Source organism: Berghia stephanieae, chromosome 2, assembly GCF_034508935.2.
Source record: "Berghia stephanieae isolate SIO BIC M18660-M18661 chromosome 2, UCSD_Bste_1.3, whole genome shotgun sequence".
NCBI classification, from domain to species: Eukaryota; Metazoa; Mollusca; class Gastropoda; order Nudibranchia; family Aeolidiidae; genus Berghia; species Berghia stephanieae.
In genome coordinates this window covers 57,918,425-57,939,619 of record NC_088361.1, presented here as the reverse complement: position 1 = coordinate 57,939,619, position 21,195 = coordinate 57,918,425, and the positions used below count along the sequence as shown (strand labels likewise).

The 21,195-nt window shown below is 34.0% G+C and overlaps 1 protein-coding gene across 2 annotated transcripts in view; it reads right to left on the bottom strand.

Annotated features, from left to right (window-relative positions):
- Nucleotides 1–21,195, bottom strand: part of LOC144965215 (tRNA endonuclease ANKZF1-like) — a 29,670-nt gene that overhangs the window by 5,726 nt on the left and 2,749 nt on the right. For both annotated transcript variants that reach the window (XM_078900312.1, XM_078900313.1), the window contains exons 2-11: nucleotides 17,435–17,629; nucleotides 17,025–17,113; nucleotides 16,378–16,474; nucleotides 15,498–15,709; nucleotides 13,603–13,718; nucleotides 12,755–12,902; nucleotides 11,648–11,870; nucleotides 8,011–8,157; nucleotides 1,139–1,324; nucleotides 402–789 (exon numbers count right to left, since the gene is read on the bottom strand). In XM_078900312.1, coding sequence (XP_078756438.1) covers nucleotides 402–789; nucleotides 1,139–1,324; nucleotides 8,011–8,157; nucleotides 11,648–11,870; nucleotides 12,755–12,902; nucleotides 13,603–13,718; nucleotides 15,498–15,709; nucleotides 16,378–16,474; nucleotides 17,025–17,113; nucleotides 17,435–17,629 — 1,801 coding nt within the window. The remainder of the gene's footprint in view (nucleotides 1–401; nucleotides 790–1,138; nucleotides 1,325–8,010; nucleotides 8,158–11,647; nucleotides 11,871–12,754; nucleotides 12,903–13,602; nucleotides 13,719–15,497; nucleotides 15,710–16,377; nucleotides 16,475–17,024; nucleotides 17,114–17,434; nucleotides 17,630–21,195) is intronic.

Below are 21,195 nucleotides of genomic sequence, written 5' to 3'. Positions count from 1 at the left end.
AGTATTATTAAGTCAACTCTCGTTTTGAATGTGACACTGACAGTTACATTTTTCAATTTGAAACTTATATAAATAATTGCCAATATTTATGTTGAATTATTATGTTTTTATATAGAAAAATGATTGTAGTTTCTGAAACAACCAAACTGAAATATGATCATTTTGACCAATTCCACTTTGAAACCGATTTTCTTCGTTTTCCAAATCCCAACTTAATACCGCTTCGAGATGTAGGGTCACAATTGAAAAACATGTTATATAACTTTTGTTATGAAAAATAGGATGTATAACTTTCATGTATAAAATTTATGAAAACTATTTTTGATGCAAGTTGATCAAATTAGTATACACATAAATTTTAAATATATATAAAAGAATTACAAATATGTCAAAAAATTTACTTTATAGAGGGATCTGCTCCTTCGTGCAATAAGACAGATATTACACCATAACGATTTTGTTCTGAAGCAACATGAAGAAGGGTATTTGCTTTGTCTCCAAATGTTCTACTTAAAAATTCTGAAACTTTCACATAGACTTCAGAATTATATGCAGTATCAATTCCAGCACAGGCAGTCCCATTTTGTGCTGTGCTAAAATCCTGTGGGCCTCCACCATGAATAAATTCGTCAGATTTTGATGCACTCCTGTCATATTTAAAACCCTCAAGCTGAGATCTAGCTTGGTTAAAATAATCATGAAGATCAGATACAGTTTTACGTAAGTCTTCAACATTGCCAGTTTTACATGCTGTAAACAAGGAGTTCCTAAGTTGTGTAAAAACTTCATCTGAAAAGAAATTAAAAAATGTAAATTGATAAATTGATCACACAATATTTGTGTCTACAGCCAACAAGAGTTTTGAGTCATGAAATTAAAATGAAACAAAAAAAAATTGGAAAACACACACACAAAAAAACAACCCAACAACAACCTCCCCGCTTGAAAACTATAACTTATTTAATAATTGAATTCACTTGCAACCCCCCTCTCCCCCCCCCCCCCCCCCCCCCACCAAAAATATATATATACTGATTGTGAATCATGACTGCCTTCTTATAACACCAAACACCAAATGATACAATCAATTTAATGTCAACAGTACATGGCAATAAATCTTTTTTTAAATTGTACCGACCTTCATCATTCTTTTGGGCATCCTCGGATAAATTAGATGACTTTGATTTCCTAGGCTTATGTTTTCTTCTCTTAGTTTTCTTTTCAATAAATACTTCAAATTCTTTCAGCGGATTGCCAGGTCCTGGAGAATCTAATTCGTAATACTCCTCTGAGTCCTCTTCTTCTATAATTTCTCCTTTGTTGACTGAAATATATTTTTAAAAAATATATACTTGACATGATCAATTTCAGGTTTCATCAATAACCTCACATAAAATGGTAAAGAGATACCAAATTAGGTATTGAATGATAATATAGACCTCCCATTCTACAGATGCAGAAAATCATGACAAAAGCCTAAAAAAATTAAGACACAGGAGAAAATATCTGGACAAATGCATTGGATTGGATGCTTTAGCTCGATATACATGCTCAGGAATTTTAACTCACTCAACCCTAACACCGACTATATCCATAGTTTAACCGGGCTACTTTTACCCCATGCCTGTTTTATGACATTTTCCTGAGACGAATTATAGGCGTAGTATCAAAAGCTAATGTTTTTAGTTTTTACATGTTCATGATAGTTGACTAAAACTATCTATATACATGCTCGTTTTTTAAAATACATCCCTTTCAATTTTGAAAAGTAGCAAAAACCTCTTGGATAGAGTGAGTTAATATACCTGTCCAAGTCAGTACGAGCTCCACTAACTCTCACTTTAGACCTTGGAGTTACCACATGGAGACGATATGTTGTTGACTGTTGACAATTGATTTACAAAGATCTGACGAAATCCCACTTGGTTGCAATAATTTACAATTGCTTATACAAATGTTGCTTTACACTTGTTGATGATTGCTTATACTTATACTATTTTGTTGTTACAAAAGCTTGATTACAAATAATGATAATAATAATAATAATAATAATAATAATAATAATAATAATAATAATAATAATAATAAAAATAAATAATAACAATAATAATAATGGCTAGCACTATTCAGTATCTGATACTGAATAGTGGTTTTGCACTATTCAGTATCAGATACTGAATAGCGGTTTTCCACTATTCAGTATCTGATACTGAATAGTGGTTTTGTACTATTCAGTATCTGATACTGAATAGTGGTTTTGTACTATTCAGTATCTGACACTGAATAGTGGGTTTGCACTATAATACGGTGTTTTTTTTCCGAAACCTGACAAAGTTATGGGAAGAGGGCAGCTGTGGGAGTAAATCTGGGACTCAGAGAAGTGTACACCTGTGGGGAGTGAACCTGGGACTGGGTTTCGTCGGGCTTCGTAATAAAAAGCAATTACTTTTTTACGAAACCCGACGACACCTGGCAATATCCGGGAGGTATGCAGCAGCGTGTGTGTGTGTGTAAGGGAGGGGGGGGGGGGCGAGAGGAGGGGATGAACCTGAGATTCAGGGAAGTGTACACCAGTGGGGAGTGAACCTGGGACTCTGGGTTTTGTAAAACAGCAATAACAAAATGGGGGGGGGGGGGGGTTACGTTTTTACGAAACCCGACAATATGCGGCAAAGTTGTGGAAAGTAGGCAAAGCGTGGGGACTGAACCTGAGACAGTGAAGTGTACACCAGTGGGGAGTGAACCTGAGACTATGGTTTTCTGGCGGCCTTCAGCTAATATCATATAAAAGCAATTACTTTTTTAACGAAACCCGACGAAACCTGGCAATATCCGACAAAGTTATCGGTAGTAGGCAACAGTGGGGAGTGAACCTGAGATCCATGGAAATGTACACCAGTGGGGAGTGAACCTGGGTCTGGGTTTCAGCGGGTTTTGTAAAAAAAAAAGCAATTACTTTTTGTTTACGAAATGCGCCAAATCCCAACAGAATGGGGCAAAGTTATGGAAAGTAGGCAAATAATGGGGAGTGAACCTGAGACTAAGGGAAGTGTACACCAGTGGGGAGTGAACCTGAGACTATGGTTTTCGGCGGCCTTCAGCTAATTCATATAAAAGCAATTACTTTTTTAACGAAACCCGACAATATCCGACAAAGTTATGGGTAGTAGGCAACAGTGGGGAGTGAACCTGAGATCCATGGAAATGTACACCAGTGGGGAGTGAACCTGGGTCTGGGTTTCGGCGGGCTTTGTAAAAAAAAAAGCAATTACTTTTTGTTTACGAAATGCGCCAAATCCCAACAGAATGGGGCAAAGTTATGGAAAGAAGGCAAATAATGGGGAGTGAACCTGAGACTAAGGGAAGTGTACACCAGTGGGGAGTGAACCTGAGACTATGGTTTTCGGCGGGTTTCAGCGAGTTTCACATAAAAGCAATTACTTTTTTACGAAACCCGGCAATATCCAACAAAGTTGTGGGAAGTAGGCAACAGTGGGGAGTGAACCTGAGACTCAGGGAAGTGTACACCAGTGGGGAGTGAACCTGAGACTATGGTTTTTGGCGGGTTTCAGCTAGTTTCACATAAAAGCAATTACCTTTTTACGAAACCTGGCAATATCCGACAAAGTTATGGGAAGTAGGCAACAGTGGGGAGGGAACTTGAGATTCATGGAAGTGTACACCAGTGGGGAGTGAACCTGGGTCTGGGTTTCGGCGGGTTTTGTAAAAAAAAAAGCAATTACTTTTTGTTTACGAAATGCCAACAAAATTGGGCAAAGTTATGGAAATTAGGCAAATAATGGGGAGTGAACCTAAGACTAAGGGAAGTGTACACCAGTGGGGAGTGAACCTGAGACTATGGTTTTCGGCGGGTTTCAGTACGATTCACATAAAAGCAATTACTTTTTTACGAATTCCGGCAATATCCGACAAAGTTATGGGAAGTAGGCAACAGTTGGGAGGGAACCTGAGATTCATGGAAGTGTACACCAGTGGGGAGTGAACCTGAGACTATGGTTTTCGGCAGGTTTCAGCGAGTTTCACATAAAAGCAATTACCTTTTCACGAAACCTGGCAATATCCGACAAAGTTATGGGAAGTAAGCAACATTGGGGGGTTAACTTGAGATTCATGGAAGTGTACACCAGTAGGGAGTGAACCTGAGACTCTGGTTTTCGGCGGGTTTCAGCGAGTTTCATATAAAAGCAATTACTTTTTTACGAAACCCGACGAAACTGGCAATATCCGACAAACTTATTGAAGTAGGCAACAGTGGGGGGTGATCCTGAGATTCAGGGAAGTGTACACTTGTGGGGAGTGAACCTGGGACTCTGGATTTTGTAAAAAAGCAATACCAAGGGGGAGGGGGAATTACTTTTTTACGAAACTCGCCAAAACCCGACAAAGTTATGGGAAGCAGGCAGCAGTGGGGAGTGAATCTGGGATTCGGACACCGATGGGGATTGAACCTGGGACTGCGAGAAGCTGATACCAGTGGACAGTGAGCTCAGAATGTACTTTTATTTCGAAACCTACCGAAATTGTCAAAAGTTATGGAAAGTGGGCACCATTGGGCAATGAACCGGGACTCAGGGAAGTGCTCACCGGTTGGGAGTGAACCTGGGACTGTGAGAAGAGGATATCAGTGGAAATGAACCTGGGACTATGGAAAATGAATGCCAGTGGGAAATGAAGCCAGACTATGGGAGTTGGGTACCAGACAAGAATGAAGCAATTCCTTTTTTAAAAAACCCGCCAAAACCCGTCGAAAAACCATAGACTTAGGTTTACTCCCCAATAGTGTACAGTTCCCTGAGTCTCGGGTTTACTCCCCCACTGTTGCCTACTTTCTTTCCATAACTTTGTCGGATATTGTCGGGTTTCGTAAAAAAAGTAATTGCTTTTTTTTACGAAACCCAGTCCCAGGTTCACTCCCCACTGCTGCCTACTTCCCATAACTTTGTCGGGTTTCGGCGTGTTTCGTAAAAAAAAGAAACACCCCTAAAAATACCACGTGTATTCAGTAAATAGATGTCAATTGTAGTCTAATATTCAGTATCTATTTAAATTATTATTATTATTATTATTATTATTATTATTATTATTATCAATATTATTATTATTATTATTATTATTATTATTATTATTATTATTATTGTTATTGTTATTATTATTATTTATTATTATTATTATTATTATTATTATTATTATTATTATTATTATTATTATTATTATTATTATTATTACACGTAAATTTTAATATAATACGGCAATTAATTCACGGAAGTACATCGCTCAATTAAAAATGGCAGAAAGTCTGTTCACATATTTATAATGAATCGGGTTTGTCTTAGATGACAAAACAAAAAAAACAAACAAACAAACAACAACAACAACAACAACAACAACAACAACAAGAAGAAATGAGACAAACAGAAAAAAGCAAGATTTTAAAAAGTAATAAACAATAGAAGAGCACATCAATGAAAAACAACAACGAGATTATAACACATAAAAGATATTCGTAATAAATCGATAACTGATTAAATTACTCCAACTACCAGATTAAAAAAAAATAATCATAATCATAATAATGATGATGATGACGATTACAACAACAAAAATAATAATAATAATAGTATGTAAGTAGAAATAATAATAATATTAATAATAATAATATAATAATAATAATAATAATAATAATAATAATAATAATAATAATAACAATAATAATAACAATAAAAGAACAATAGTATAATATCAACATTAAAGTATATTACAAGCAAATAAAATTATTAAAACAAAAGTTTTAATAGACAGAAGGAATTTTAAAAATATTGGGGAAAAAAAAAAAGTTATCCCTGCTGGGATTTGAACTCTTGAACCTTAAGCTCAGAGTCAAACAGCTTATATCCACCAACCATGGTGGCACTGAATATTTAGTGACATTTAATCATGTCTATTTAGACATTTAAAAATGTATTTGACTGCCACTTTTACTTTGATATTTTGATCTATGTTAATTGCACAATAGCAGAAATTAAAAAATTACGATCAAAATATTTTTGCAACTTTGAATCGGGCTGTCAGTTACTGCACCTGTTCAATCTGGAAGTCGGTCAGCAGTTTATTTACATTCAACCGAGATTGTCGCACTTTTCACTCTCTCTATAAAAAAGAGTTCCTTGCGGATACTGAATAGTGGCAAAACACTATTCAGTATCTGATACTGAATAACCACCTCCAATAATAATAATAATAATAATAATAATAACAATAATAACAATAACAATAACAGCAACAACAATAAGAATCAAGATCAGACCAGGGAAAGAAAAGAAGAAAATAAAAACCCAAAAGCACAACACAAACATATCTAAACAGGATGGTCTATATTTCACGAGTTTGTAAAGGGAGGTAACCAATAATTTTATACAGTTCACTCTTAGTCGCACACTCTGCTAATATGCAACACATTCCCGAAAAATTGACATTTTGCTATATAATCACTCTGCTTAATCGCACACCACCTCCGCTTAATAGCTACATCTTGATTGGAGTGACATCCAACAGCCATATGAAATCAATGATGCTCCACACAACTTTTCGGATGAAGCATTCGATCAATTCTTTACAATGGACAACAATATACCCATCAGTGGTGGACTTCATTTCAGGAGCTAAGCTACTGAGCTCCGTTCAGCCACACAAAAGACAATGCCTGCATAATTAGATGAGTCATAGGAATGTGACACTTGATATACACTGAAAAACTTGACATGGTGGACAAACCATGTGGCTAAATCTAAGAAGAATGCTTGACAGATGATCTACATTGGCAGGATGAGACAAGGGTTTATGAACAGTTTGTACAGAATAGAAAGCAATCAATGTTCTTACAAACAATAATGTCACATTTTGTTGTCTGTAAACCATGAAAAAAAAAAGAAAACAAAAACAAATAACCATAAACAAAAATAAACACACAAAAATTATATAAATAAATAAATAAAAATTAAGAAACAAATAGTCTAATGAGGCTATGTCTTGAATATGATGGTCCGAAACCAGATGGGAAGGTCCTACATGAATTGCACATGAAAGCTGGGGCTCAGATGCTTTTATTAGTTTCTCCATTTAATTGCAGCTCCGCTTAATCGGCACACTAAGCCCAACTCCCGAAAAACAAAAAAATGAAGAAAAACAACTCAAGTGAATAAATAAATAAATAAAAAACAAATATTCTAATGAGGTCAAGTCTAGAATGTGACGGTCCCAAGCCCCGAGACAACTCAGAAGTGAAGTTCCTACATGAATGGCACATGAAAGCTGATGCTTATTTTTAGCTTCTTCCCTTAATCACACACTCTGCTTAATCAACACATTAACCTGAACTCCTGAAGGTGTGGGAGTAAGCGGAGTCGACTGAACTACGAAACAAAACAAATATAAACATGAGAAAGCAAAATAATATCCAAAAAGTAGATAAAATTTGCGATAAAAAGCGTTAAAATTGAACGGCGAATTTCCCAGACAGCAATGGTGAATTTCCCCGATGAGAATAAAATTTTAAATGCGGGAATAACAAACTACGGATTGAAACACTGAAACAAGTCTAATAAAAACTTATCACACGTTGGTTGATTGATTTGATGACCAGTTTCTATTTTAAGAAAACGGACATCTTGAGACTGAAATAAGCGAAAGAAGTGGAGAGACTGCAGGGTTCCCTGACTCTACACTATTAAAAATAAACCATAATGGTAACTTTATGCCTGCAGGAGATAGCTAAAAATAACTTTATAAAAAAATCAGGATAGAAAAAGAAAATCTGAAAATCTAGACACCTTCAAATTATGACAAAAATTAAGGACCGTCCTGATTAAATCAGTACAAATGGCAGGTCTGTGATAGTGAGAAGCAAATCAGTTATCCTATATGTTTTGATTTGCCCTCTGAACAAGGAGTTAACTTTAGATACGAATAAAAAACATAATGAAACAAACAAACCTTGTGAGTCTTTTTCTGGAGGGCTTTCCTTATTTTTCTTGGGCTTTGGATTTGGATTAGGCGGTTTAATTTCAAGCTGGTCTGTATCCTTACAATAAATTCTTTGAGGTGATAATGGCACAAAGTCTCTGACATCTGACTCTTGACCTAAAAAAGAATATTTTTTTATCAAAACATCGGAGAGTGAGTATGATTTGTCAAATTACAGAAATAAAAACAAGAACAAAACGAAACAAAAATAGTAAAATGAAAAAGATAATGAAATAAATAAACAAATAAGTAAATATAAATGAATGAATGCATCATAAAAAGTACAAACAAGGACACATTACCTTTTTCCTAATTTCATCCATCAACTATACATACATATTTGGCATCTCTTTTATACAGAAAATAAAAACTTTTTTCCTGGTTAAAATATTTTTACATTTCTTTTTTTTTTTCAAACTTTTCAGTGCCTCCTATTTTTTGTCTGCAATGTGAAAAAAACTTTAAAAATCACGAACATCACATTCAAGATGACACATTTCAGAGGAATTAGAAGGACACATTTAAGAGGTATTAGAAGAAAGAGTTGGGAGATGTACGAGGAGGAAAAATGAAAAGAACTAGAAGAAGAAGAAGAAGAAGAAGAATAAGAAGAAGAAGAAGAAGAAGAAGAAGAAGAAGAAGAAGAAGAAGAAGAAGACAATGAATTTTTTGACCATACAAAGCAGAGTGTCAAAGAAAAGTGAATGATACGTTTATAACAGGACAATTAATTTATGCAAAACTAGAAACTAAGGGTGCTAAATGAACCAGTGAAGATATGAAGAAAATATATTGGAACCATGAAAAACAGAGGATGTTTCGGTCCTTGATCTTTTCCAGAAGATAGACAAAAAAATTAAGAGAATAAAATAATCTCGTTAACATGGTGGTATTAATAGGGCAGAGATATATAGGGGGCGAGATATTGAGCCAGTAAGTGTAGAATATAGACAGGGCAAGTCTCCATGTCTCACCCTTTTTATATCTCTCTCTTTAATTACTTAAATGTAACTTTTTTTTTGCTCATAATTTGTTGCATATTTTATCTATCTTATGAAGAAGGTCAAAGAAACAAACATCGTTTGCTTTGTATTGTTTTAATATATATGTTGGTTATATTTTCTTTACATCTTAATTTATACACATAGCATGCTCTTTTCTAAGAATGTTTTCAATGTGAGGTGAGAGTCTTTTCATAATGATTCTATTGAAAATTTAGTTAGTTACAGACAGGAGTGTGATTCTGCACCAGTTAGCATAATTTCCAAGGTCTCCTTTCTTGGATAGTTTATGGATAATGCCTTTCTGCCAATCCTCTGGAGCAAGCAGGTTTCAGAAAAGGGAAGTCATGTAGTGACCACCTATTTACCCAGAGACAAATCTGGAGCAAAGCATTGAATGGAACAGCACCATCTATACCATTTTTGTCAATTTTGAATAAGCTTTTGACAGCCTACACAGTCCCTATGGAAAATAGTCTGCCATTATGGTATACCGACGAAAATGGTCAATTTAATAAAAGCAATATACAGTAACTACCAATGCCAAGTGTTCTGTGGAAACAATTTAACAGACAGCTTCAATGTAACTACTGGAGTAAAACAAGGCTGCATACTCTCCCCACTTTTGTTTATCCTGGCACAAGACTGGCTCATGAAAAACACAATTGATGGAAAGAAGAGAGGCATTCGCTGGACACTGACATCCTTGCAAGATGATATGGACTATGCGGACGACATTGTATTAGTATCCAGCACACACAAGAGATGCCTCAGAAAAAACTAAACATACTACACAAGAATGCCTCGAAAATTGGACTGAAAATAAATTTCGATAAGACTCTGCACATGAGGGTGAATCCAAAATATGATGGTGAAATAAAGATAGATGAGCATCTAATTGACGAGGTAACAAGAGTTCTCTTATCTTGGATCTAAAATAACAAATGATGGGAATGCAGACCACAACATCAAGCACAGAATACAAAAGGCAAACCAGGCTTTCGGCATGCTGAAAAACTTTTGAAAATCAAAGCAAATTATGAGAAAGACCAAACAGAAAATATACAAAAGCAATGTCTTAAGTGTACTGCTTTATGAAAGTGAAAGCTGGAAAATGACATCCTCCATAATATGAAAGCTAGAAGCCTTTCAAAATAAGTGTCTAAAAAGAATTTTCAACATATTTTGGCCTACAAACAGGGATTTATTGAAGAAAGCTGACTGCACTTGCATTGAAAACCAAATTTAAAAGAAGATATCATCGGCGGGGTCATGTGGCCAGAATGGAAAAAGGGTCACTTCCCAGGACAGCCCTGCACTGGACAGCTGATGAGAAGAGAAAGAGGGGGGGGGGAGAAAGACCCAAAGATACTTGACGAAGGAACATGGAAAAAGAGATAGAGGAAGCAGGCCTGTCCTGGCATACAGCCACTGCAAAAGCAGCCGACCGTAAATAATGGAGAAGTCTGGTGGATGCCGTATGTGCATCAAGGCCCAAAGAGGATTAAGAAAATTATGCACATGGCAATAAAAAATTATCATCATTGTTTTTTTAAAGGCTGAATGCTTTGCTTTGTATGTCAGATATTTCGAGTCCACCAGGCGTAAAAAGTATTGCATAGCATTAAGAACGACATTAAAGCTAGGAGAGGTGTATATGAAATAAGAATTTAAGATTTGGCAACACTAAAGGCTTATTCTAAAGTTCTAACAATTTTTATGAGATCAATTGAAGTAATTTTAAGACATAATCATGTTTGCAATTTGGATATATAGCATCTGTAGTTTGATGCAACATAATAAACACCAAAAAGTATTATCAGTAACACTGTAAAACAAACGCAACAATTGCTCTATTTATTTCTTTTAAAATAGATATTTCTTCTGCATTCCGTAAGCATAATAAAGTTACTTTTGATTGATTAAATGAGGACGTTGACCTATAATATAGATGAAAAACAATCTGCAAACAATCTAATTAAAGAACATATGTGAAACTTAGAAATAAAATTATGATGGAAAAATAAATAAAACCTGATATAGTGATGAAGTTTTTTAGAAGTGGGAAATGGTAGCGAGTAGGATAATTGCCTTAGACACTCTGAAGTGTTTTCATTAAAAAAAGCAAGCTAAAGTCCATTTCATAAGGTCCAATGACAATAAGATAAAAAAATACTAAAATACAATAATGGTGTTCATTATATTGCGTTTGTCAATGTTCTGACTGGCATTGAAAATTAGCTTTTGCTTCTCATCATTCTTCACCAAATGACTAGTGCATAAACAAGAAAATAACAAAATATTATCTATGTCTACCGCCAAAGACTTAATTTTTTATATTCTATTTGTAACCACTGCCTCTGGTTTTATGTCCTTCTGAATCAGATACCAGAAACTAATTTTAGTAAATTATTATTAGTAGAGAATGTATTTTTTAACAGTGAAAAAGGTTTATTTTGTTGGTTTTTAAAAAAATCTAGGTTTCTGATAGTTTTGACTCAAAATCCAATTTATATCATATGGTTTATCTCATTTTAATAACAGATTGAGGTGGTGAGTCACATTTATTAGTCAGGGAAATGCTTTCAATCTTGATTTTATCTTACCAAAACATTCAATACAACTAAGCATTTGTTGAACTCTTTTTACTTCATTGAAGGTTGGACGCCTTGTTGGAAATGGAATGATCCTTATTCTCAAATCGTCTTTTTTCAGGGCCGGATTCTTCCCTCCATAGAACATACCTCTGTTTCCAACAGGTATGCGTACAAAGATTAGATTGCAAGAATCCAAGCTACCTTGCCAACTTTTCATAAGTTCTTGTACTTCCTATGCAAGAAAAGATTACACATAATGAAAATTGAATTATTATGAACTGCAACAGGCAGATATTATAAAATACCAAACATTTTCATTGAAAATTAAAAGATGGTTGTAGCAAGAGGTGGGAAATAAAAACAAAATATCCAGCCCTTCTCATCTCTGTGGTGAAAGCAAAGCATTCTTCTGCAATGTGTGAAACATCTTGAAATACATCCACATTAATTTTTAGTACTTACTTTAGTGCATCCTTTGGCAATCTTTTAACATTCTCAATTCACAATAATTGAAAATCGAAAAATAATGTTTGATTTTCCATTCAGATGAATTCGACGAGAGTTACAATAACTGTTCAATGTGGCTGACATCACTGTTTATCTTCCTAAAGTCAAATGAGGCAACTTTGCCAAGGGAAATCTATGCCTTTATAGATTTGGAACATTTTGGGTATTCTCTGCCTTGATGCAGGTATTTTCCTTGTTTAATTGTTAAAAGGCTTTATTCTGTTTTTAATCAAAACTTAATACTCTAATGGGTAAAAATCCAAAAAAAGACAATTTCCTTATGAAAGTTATAGTTTTTCTCGCAACTGCCATCATGAAATAGCAAATATGTCTATCATTTATTGACATTTATTAATTCCCTCAAAATATAATCAAAGCCTATGAATAACCTATTTGAAAACAGTTAATCTAAATCAGTATTTGATTACATAATTAATTGAGAGAATTAAATGAATTCATACCCATACTGTAATTTGACAGACTTTTCCTGAGTTTCATGATAAATCGAAAAGTTTGAATGATCCAAATCCCTCAATTTAATTAATGATTTTCAACATTGACCTTAATATTTATCGATTTTAAACACATGAAGAGTGACATTTGTCAAACCTGATTTAAAGCAGCTTCATTGTATCGCCTCAAAGAAGCTCCTCCACTCTTTGGTGCATTTCCTTGTCCATCTCTGGTAGATTGGGCACTTCCTCTTTTAGCCCGTACTGTATATCGATGGAATGTTTTATGCTCTATAACCTCTTTACTGAATGAACAAAAATACAAAATAAATGAACTCAAAACTTTGGCAGTTCACTATGAACTTGAAAAATAGTAGCAGACCATACATATTGGGATAAAATGATTTTAAAAAATCAGTGTATAAAGTAAAGTTATTTCTCTCTGAATAAATTGAACAACAAATATAATATAAATCTGATAATCCAAACGGATGATAAGAAAAAATTCCAAAACTAACACAAAACACTTTCAGTTTTTGTCCTATTTGTAACTACACAAATTTGCTGCCATTTATTATTTTAATAAAGGTAAACATATAAATAATGACCCATTTTATATGTATAACTAAACAGAAATATATATATCAATAGAGAGTGGCATTGCAACAGCTTTGCAGTTTATCTCACCTTTCTTAAATGAAACAAACATAATGTCTTTAAACAAATTTAATCATCATCTAACATAGAGAGGGGGATAGAAATGAGGTATATTTATTGAGGTATTTATGTTAAATAAGACTAATATGGTGATACCTTAATCAAGATACAGAAGATCCTAGAGGCTTACTGCATTTTACATGCATGTGTCCTCTTGTTTTAACAAGATAGAGGTAGAAAATTATTATTTTTTAAATCATAAAGAGATATTCACCACAAAAAGGAACTGTAAGCAAAATTTCGAAAAAAAAATTAAAAATTATATATATAAAAACACATGAGAGTCACCCATTGAAAATGGCCCCGGCAAAATGACCTGATGACACCATCAAAACAGCCCACTTGGTTTGAGACACAAGCTGATTTGCTAAAGCCAATAAATCTGATGTGGACTTCACAGGATTCTGTAAATAGGAAATGGAATTTTATGGTGATCAAATTTAGCTCTTTTATTAAGATTTCTTGTTTGGCCGACCCATATGTGACCCTACACCTCGAAGTGGTATTAAGTCGGGATTCATAAAATGAAGAAAACCGGTTTTAAAAAGGAAAAGGTCAAAATTATCAAATTTCAGTTTTTGGTTGTTTCAGAAGGTACAATCATTTTTAAAAATAAAAACATATAAATTCAACTAAACATTGACGATAAGTTATAAAAATTTTAAAATGCAACTGTCAGTGACACATTCAAAACGAGAGTTGATTTTCACTCAGATAGCCACCCTTTCTAAAGCTTTCGTCCACCAATAGCACGTAAGATATCACAGCAAAGGGTGTGTCTTTATCTATCTCAGAGAAAGCATGACTGTTTTCACAGTTTCATGGTTCAACTAATAATGAACTTTAAAAAAAAAGTTGTAAACTAGTCTAGGTTTTTCCTTAACAACCTTACAAATGAAAGATTCTGATTGGTCAAAGCTCATCGCATGCGCCTGTCAGCCATTAAAATGACCACAGTAGTTAACATGAAGTTGGCTTACATGTGTGTGTGCTTGTGCATTTTTATACATACCAGATGTTACTATTTCTTTGTCTAGCTGCATTGGTTAATCATCGAGGTGTTTGTGTGTGTGTGTGTGTGAGAGAGAGAGAGAGAGAGAGAGAGAGAGAGAGAGAGATAGAGAGAGAGAGAGAGAGAGAGAGAGAAAGAGAGCATTGTGGTTTTTTTTGTTTTTTTTCTTTTCTATTGTTTGATTGTTTCTTTTTTTTTTTGGTCTTTATAATTTTTTAAAGTTTTTGCAACTTAAGAATTGTATTGGTAGAGTGAGTAAAGTACTTTTATCCTTATTACACTCAACATAAAACCTTTTGCATTATTTTTCTCTCTTTTTTTTTTAATGTTTTGTTTTCAGGTGTAGTTTTCTTTTGATTTTTGTTGCTTTTGTTTCTCTTTAATGTTTTGTAGAAGTAATTAACGCACAAACACACAATGCCCTCCATTAAAAAAAATTGTTTTGAATCTGATTATCTCCTTTGTTTCTGAGAGACTCCTCCCCCACCCCTTCTTAATAATTAAATCTAAATGTGAACAAGTGAGATCTATTAATATGTGATGAGAAAGGTCTAAGTGGCTTATTCTAGCTCTTGCATAAGACACCTTAATTCTAAATATTTCAACTATTTATCTGCCGACACACTCCACAATCGGCCAACCTATCCCAAACAAGCCATTTAAGCTTGTCGATCAAAATCGTGATCTCCCTGTCCCTAGAAAACTAGGCAGTTTGGCTAGGGAGTCCATGATTGTGGTCTCCCTAGCCAAATAAGGTGATTTTGGCTAAGGAGACCACCATTGTGTTTTACCGAAAGCGCCATTCTGTTTACAAAAACAGAATGACCGGAGAGCTACAAGCTCACAAACTTTACCTTCAACACAAAAGAGTGTTGGGATTACAGATAGGGAAAGGTGGTAGTTTTTCCTGTTTGTAGTCATATGACAAATAGTCACATCGTTCTTGTTTAATGACTGATTTCTAATCAATATTAAAGATGAAAAATGAAAAAAAAGGTTCCTAGGAGATATCGGTATGTAAGGTTACACCAGTGAAATTAAAATAAATTTTAATTTAATGTTAAAAATGATCATAAATGAAGTCATAAATAAATTAATTCTTATAATCCATATAAATAAACCATCTCATCAAGTCTTATAAATATACAACAATTCTTTATAAAATTCAAACCTTTTTATGTGATAACAAGCATTTATACAGGGAAAGCAGCTCTCCTTTGTCATTTTTGAAATATATCTTATCATATCTCCTTCCTTTGAGAGAGGAGTTGATTCCTTTCTCAGTAGAAGATGTACTGGTTAGAGGCACAGGCAATGTTGAAGCCAAATCAACATTTTCATTCTCACTATCATCATCAGATCCAGAAATGCTTGACACATCACCTGAAAAAGTCATATGAACATATATGCAGACAATTCTAGTTTTTACCCACAAGTTGTAAACTAAAAATATTTTTGTAAAAAGAGTAAAAGGATGTCACTCAAAGACATACAGCCCATGGAGTCAAGAATTTATCCAAAGTTCTGTATCAAGTGCTTATAGATAGTTCTAAGTTGACGTCACTCAGGTCTTTGTTATTGTTTTTTGCCATCCGCGTTTATGAGTAATGCTCACTAAACTGTATTAACCTAACTATAAACGTTCATGGATACACACAGTTTTGTGTGTTGGTCCGTTATACTTCTGGATGGCAATGTTATGAGCTTCTTAGCCAAGCGCATACTATCTATTGGGTGTTACGAAAAAGTTTCAGTTTACCAGAACCAGGAAAGATAATTCCCTTATGACTGACATTATTACAACCCCGGGTAGACTCATGAGAGAAGGACATGACAAGGGAAAATATATAAACTTCTTATTTCAATCCCTTGATAAATTCTTATTCTATTACATTTATCTCACAATGCATTTCAACATCATTTTATTACTTGAAGACTTAGAGAAGAACAGTACTTTTTCAATAAAATAAAAAGATATCCTTATCCAATATAAGACAGGTCTTCAAAATTACAGTTAATAATACAACAATTTTTTTTATATAATTACAAACCTGAGACAAGTTCAAATTCCTCTTCAGAAACACACTTAGCACCTTTAAGACGTAGATGAAGATTGTAGCGATGCCAATCACATCTAAAGTGGATAAGCTGTTGCAGGTAAGTGGTTTAAAGTTATTAGAAAATCAATAATATATTTTTTTAATGACGTATTGAATACTAAGATATTGTCTGATAATATATTTCCCTTTAATGTTCTATAAAATGAACTTGCCAAACATTCCACGATATCCCCTCTTATCAATTGAGTTGAGAGAATAATATAAAATAGATTACTAGCCTATCGATGCATTCTTAATGACAAGAAATAAGGACAATAGGTACCATGATACATAATGGAGTGTTGTATTCAAATAATTGAAGAAACAAAAGAAGAAGAAGAAGAAGAAGAAGAAGAAGAAGAAGAAGAAGAAGAAGAAGAAGAAGAAGAAGAAGAAGAAGAAGAAGAAGAAGAAGAAGAAGAAGAAGAAAAAGGAGGAGGAGGAGGAGGAGGAGGAGAGAGGAGAAAAGGAACAAGGGATCAAAAAGAAGACAAAATTGGCACTTATCGACAACCAAAGAAATAAAAATAAATAAAAATAAAAATTGTTTCAACTACATTTAAAGAAAAGAAAAGAATCGTTTAATGCTTACTACTTACTTGCTCCTCTCTGTCAACAAACTGGACCTGACAGCAATTGCAGGACATAGTATCAGAGACAACATGCTGGAATGTCTGTTCACTTTGATCTGCAAGCATGCAGAACAGTAAGTTGTTCACATTTTATGAAGTGAAATATTGTAATACACATAATTATGTAAATTATTAAATGGAACACACAATTAAATCTGTCATTTACAGTCCTGGAGATCACAGAGAAAAGGCAGATAAAGGCCATATATGAAAGACTAGAGAGCCTCCCTGTCTACTACGGGAGGACAATAGACCACATCAAAACATATTTTGTTAGATTATAATATTAACAAATGAAATGATTCATGCTTAACAAAAATCACAATAGCATCTAGACATGGCATTTTAAGCCTGAATGATTACAGTCTCTTCCATACCTTGACACAAACCTGCATCTTGATCACCCACTTCAAAATCATCCTGGTTCTGTAATGCTAATGTCAATCCTTGTAATTTAATTTTTCCATCATTGCAAAAGAGTGAGGTGTTCGAATAATGAGATGTCAGTTGCCTCACATGAGCTTTTGTTTGAGTAGGTGAAGTAGAAAGGGTGTTGTTTTCCATTGCAGTTCCTGGATAACATTGAATAGTCATATATAGAATAGAATACCATCTTCTTCAGTAGTAGTGGTTATGAAAATTTGGCAACATTTTTGGGGTTTCTAAAGAGAATTCAGGAAGCAGAAAAAAAGTTGGTTAATTTTCATCTTTGGAACACTTTAACCCTTTCCTTACCAGCCATTTTCAGAATTTTCCCAAAAATTTCACACCCACCCAACACAAAAAGTTTTTTCTTACTCAAACAGAAAATCAACAAATACATTCTATGCATAATATTGATCAGCAACATGAACTCTACAACACAGTGTCACGTTTTTATAACTATAATAAAACATTTATCATTAAACTGTGTGATTTACAAAAGAAATCTGAATGATAGAAGTGCTGGTTGGATCCTAACGAATATGACAATTTTTCTATGGTTGATAAGGAGAGGGTTAAACCTAGACCTGTAAATGAGCTCTATAAAAATTGACTGAAACTCTTCGTAATTCGTAACGGAAACATCCAAAGAATTGAAATGAATAGTAAACAGCAAGCTCGCTTGAGCAAAACAATGGAAGAAAACTAATTTGCGCGGGAATTAATTAGGCTACTTACCATTGTTAGTTATAATTAGGTACCCAATCAGTGAAGAAACTAGAAACAGTCAACCAGTTTGTTTACAATATGAGGCAATCGAGATGTGCTTGTAGCAATTATCTAAATTTCGATTTGAAGGTGTCTACATAACGCACTTCCGGTGTTTGAATTTTTCTTTTTCATACTTTTACTTCCCTCCAGGTAAATATAGTCAATTTTGGCTTAGACGAAACAGTGAAATTTATCGCTCAGAGGCTCAGTTAAAATTGGCTACCATTGGGATCACGACATGTTTGGAAAGTGAAAAAAATAATTTCACGAAGGCTGTGTGAAAATACAGTGGGATGTGTTCAGACACGGCAATTCTAAAAAGCGTCGCTTAGCCTTGGCAATATATCCATCCTTAATATAAACGGCCCATGAGCTATGCGTAGCGCTGTGGAACATTCCTAATTAACTTTACAGTCATTCGACTATGATTCATGAATTCTTTCTTTATTCAATGCTTTCTTTCCTTCTTTAAAATATTTGAATTTGATGAATGGACTGATTTCAGTTAATTGACTGAGAATTTACAGGTCTATAAACCATCTGACCATGGTCTGTGTGTAAATATAGAGTAAGATTAGGTAGTCTGATTCCAGCATATAGGTAGGTGCCAATTAGCCATTGGAAAAGTGAAGCACAAGTTTAAGTCAAAGTTTGAACAGCACAATTTCACATAATCATAATCACTGTTGCATTATGTTAATACAATCTGAGTGGTTCTGGTATCACTTTAAAGAGCAGAGATCAAGCTTTCTTTTCTCTTGCGATTGACATCGATGTAGTATGTTTTATCAAAAATTATATTTTGATAAAAAATTAGGTCATTTTAAATCTTTTGTAAATTAAAAATAAATTGAAAGTGCAAAAAAAAAAAGAAAAAGAAAAAAAAAAAGCCCATTTAGATAATCCAATTATCTATGTCTATGCCAAATTCCATCAAGATTGAAGGGGTTGCAATATGCCTAATTTTGGGCATCCATGACCCTCTTTTCTCCAAGCTAAATTCCCATTTCAAACAGTAGTCAGCTTATTGAGAGGCTGTTCAGTGGGAGAATTCCCAGTCACAGATTTTGAGCTTTTTGCAATGGCAAATTTTGATTAGGAAAACATCATTACTTTGGAGCCGTATATCCTAGATATAAAAAAAATGGTTATCGTTTTTAATGGTTTTTAAAGGCCTATCTGTCTATGTAAAAAGGCTGCCTCTATTCTCCCACCCCCCCCCCCCCCTCCCCCGGCCGATTGGATTACCAAAAAAAACGTCGCCGGCTTTTTGCGATTTGGATTTGATTGATTTTTTTTTTTTAATTGTGCAACTTGTGACAAGAAACTTAACAAATTACTGCATTACAACCTTTGGATTAAACATACAACAATTGTGGACTACTTTTTATACTATTATGAAGACTAGCATCCGGGGGTGAGAATAGTCACTTCGATGTAAAAAATAATTGTATTAGTTTTTGCCGTTGAAAATTAAAAAAAAAAAATGAACCCATCCAGAGAAAAGTAATTTCCAACTTCAGAACTGCTAATAACTAATACTATCAAGAAAAGCCTATGTGTAAGAGGAAGACAGACTCTGTGTAACAGAGCAGGGACCTCACTCCGAGATACTGCTTTATTTGTGAGTGACTTGATATCACTCTTTCAGATCAGCACATAACGTAACACTAGAAATCACTCCAGCATGTTGGTAATTGCAAAAATAGAGTCATTAAAGATATTAAATGGTAAACTCATTTTGTTTTGGTTTTTTTTTTCTGCTAATGTACAATTTACATTTAAAATAAAATTAAGGCGGCTTATTTCATATTTTTAACAATATCCTTTAAATATACATGATGAAATATCGGCAGACACTTGTCTGGCAATAATAAAAAACCTGGCCTTTTCATTATTGTCAGACATATTTATCATATTGGCTGAAAGATTTTATGCAAAATGCCAAACTAATCGTGAAAAATACCAAATATTCTGAAAAATGCCAATGGTAATTTGTGTCCCAAATCAGTTTATATCAAGTGATATTTAACACATGCTGAAAGTAAATAGTGCGCAAATTCCAAATCCAGCTTATTTTAAAAAGCAAATGGATCAATGAAATGTAAATTTTTGGCACTTTGAACTGAAAACGTCAAACTCGCAATTAGCCATTTTTTTTCAACCTGCAAGAAACTTGTTAATCATCAAAGCGGTTCATAGTCCACCAACCATTAAAATTTTCACTACCTACCTACCTGTTAACTTTATTGATCTTCTTTTGTTTCTATAATTTGTTCATTCTGACCACATTTTTGGGGATATTGATGATGGCTGGGAATTTGTTTATTTTGCAGACGAAACCCTAGACCTAGGTGTCGTTCGCCCCAAAACTGACCACATGTTATTTTCCTGTCCACAGCCTTTCCTGTCTTCCTCTTACAAAACAGTACAATTTATTATCACACTTCCACTTCCGAATCAGAGATGAAAATAACTATCAAAACAAGGAAGCAAAGATCAGACCTGTAAATAATTGTCAGAACTTTTTGAACACGCGAAAATAGACCAACAGGACAAAAATATGGATTAATAAATTAAACACAACACAGATATGACAAGTCAATTGACTAGTCAAATCATGTCACTTTCCCCAACTCATTTATAATATGTTAGGCAGTTCCATATTTTATGGTACCAAAAAAAAATCCCAATTATTTAAGAGTACACACATTTCAGGTCACAGGTCTCAGTAAGTTGTAAAATGAAAGGAAGAGAACAATTCCTACCTTTTTGAAGGGTGTGTCTCTTCTAGTGTTTGACACAAGAAGCTGCTTTGTTTTAGCTCGAGTTTTTGTTAAATTTTTAAGCTGATTCTCTCGATTAATTCTTATACAAGAAGAAGAAGAAGAAGAAGAAGAAGAAGAAGAAGAAGAAGAAGAAGACGAAGAAGAAGAAGAAGAAG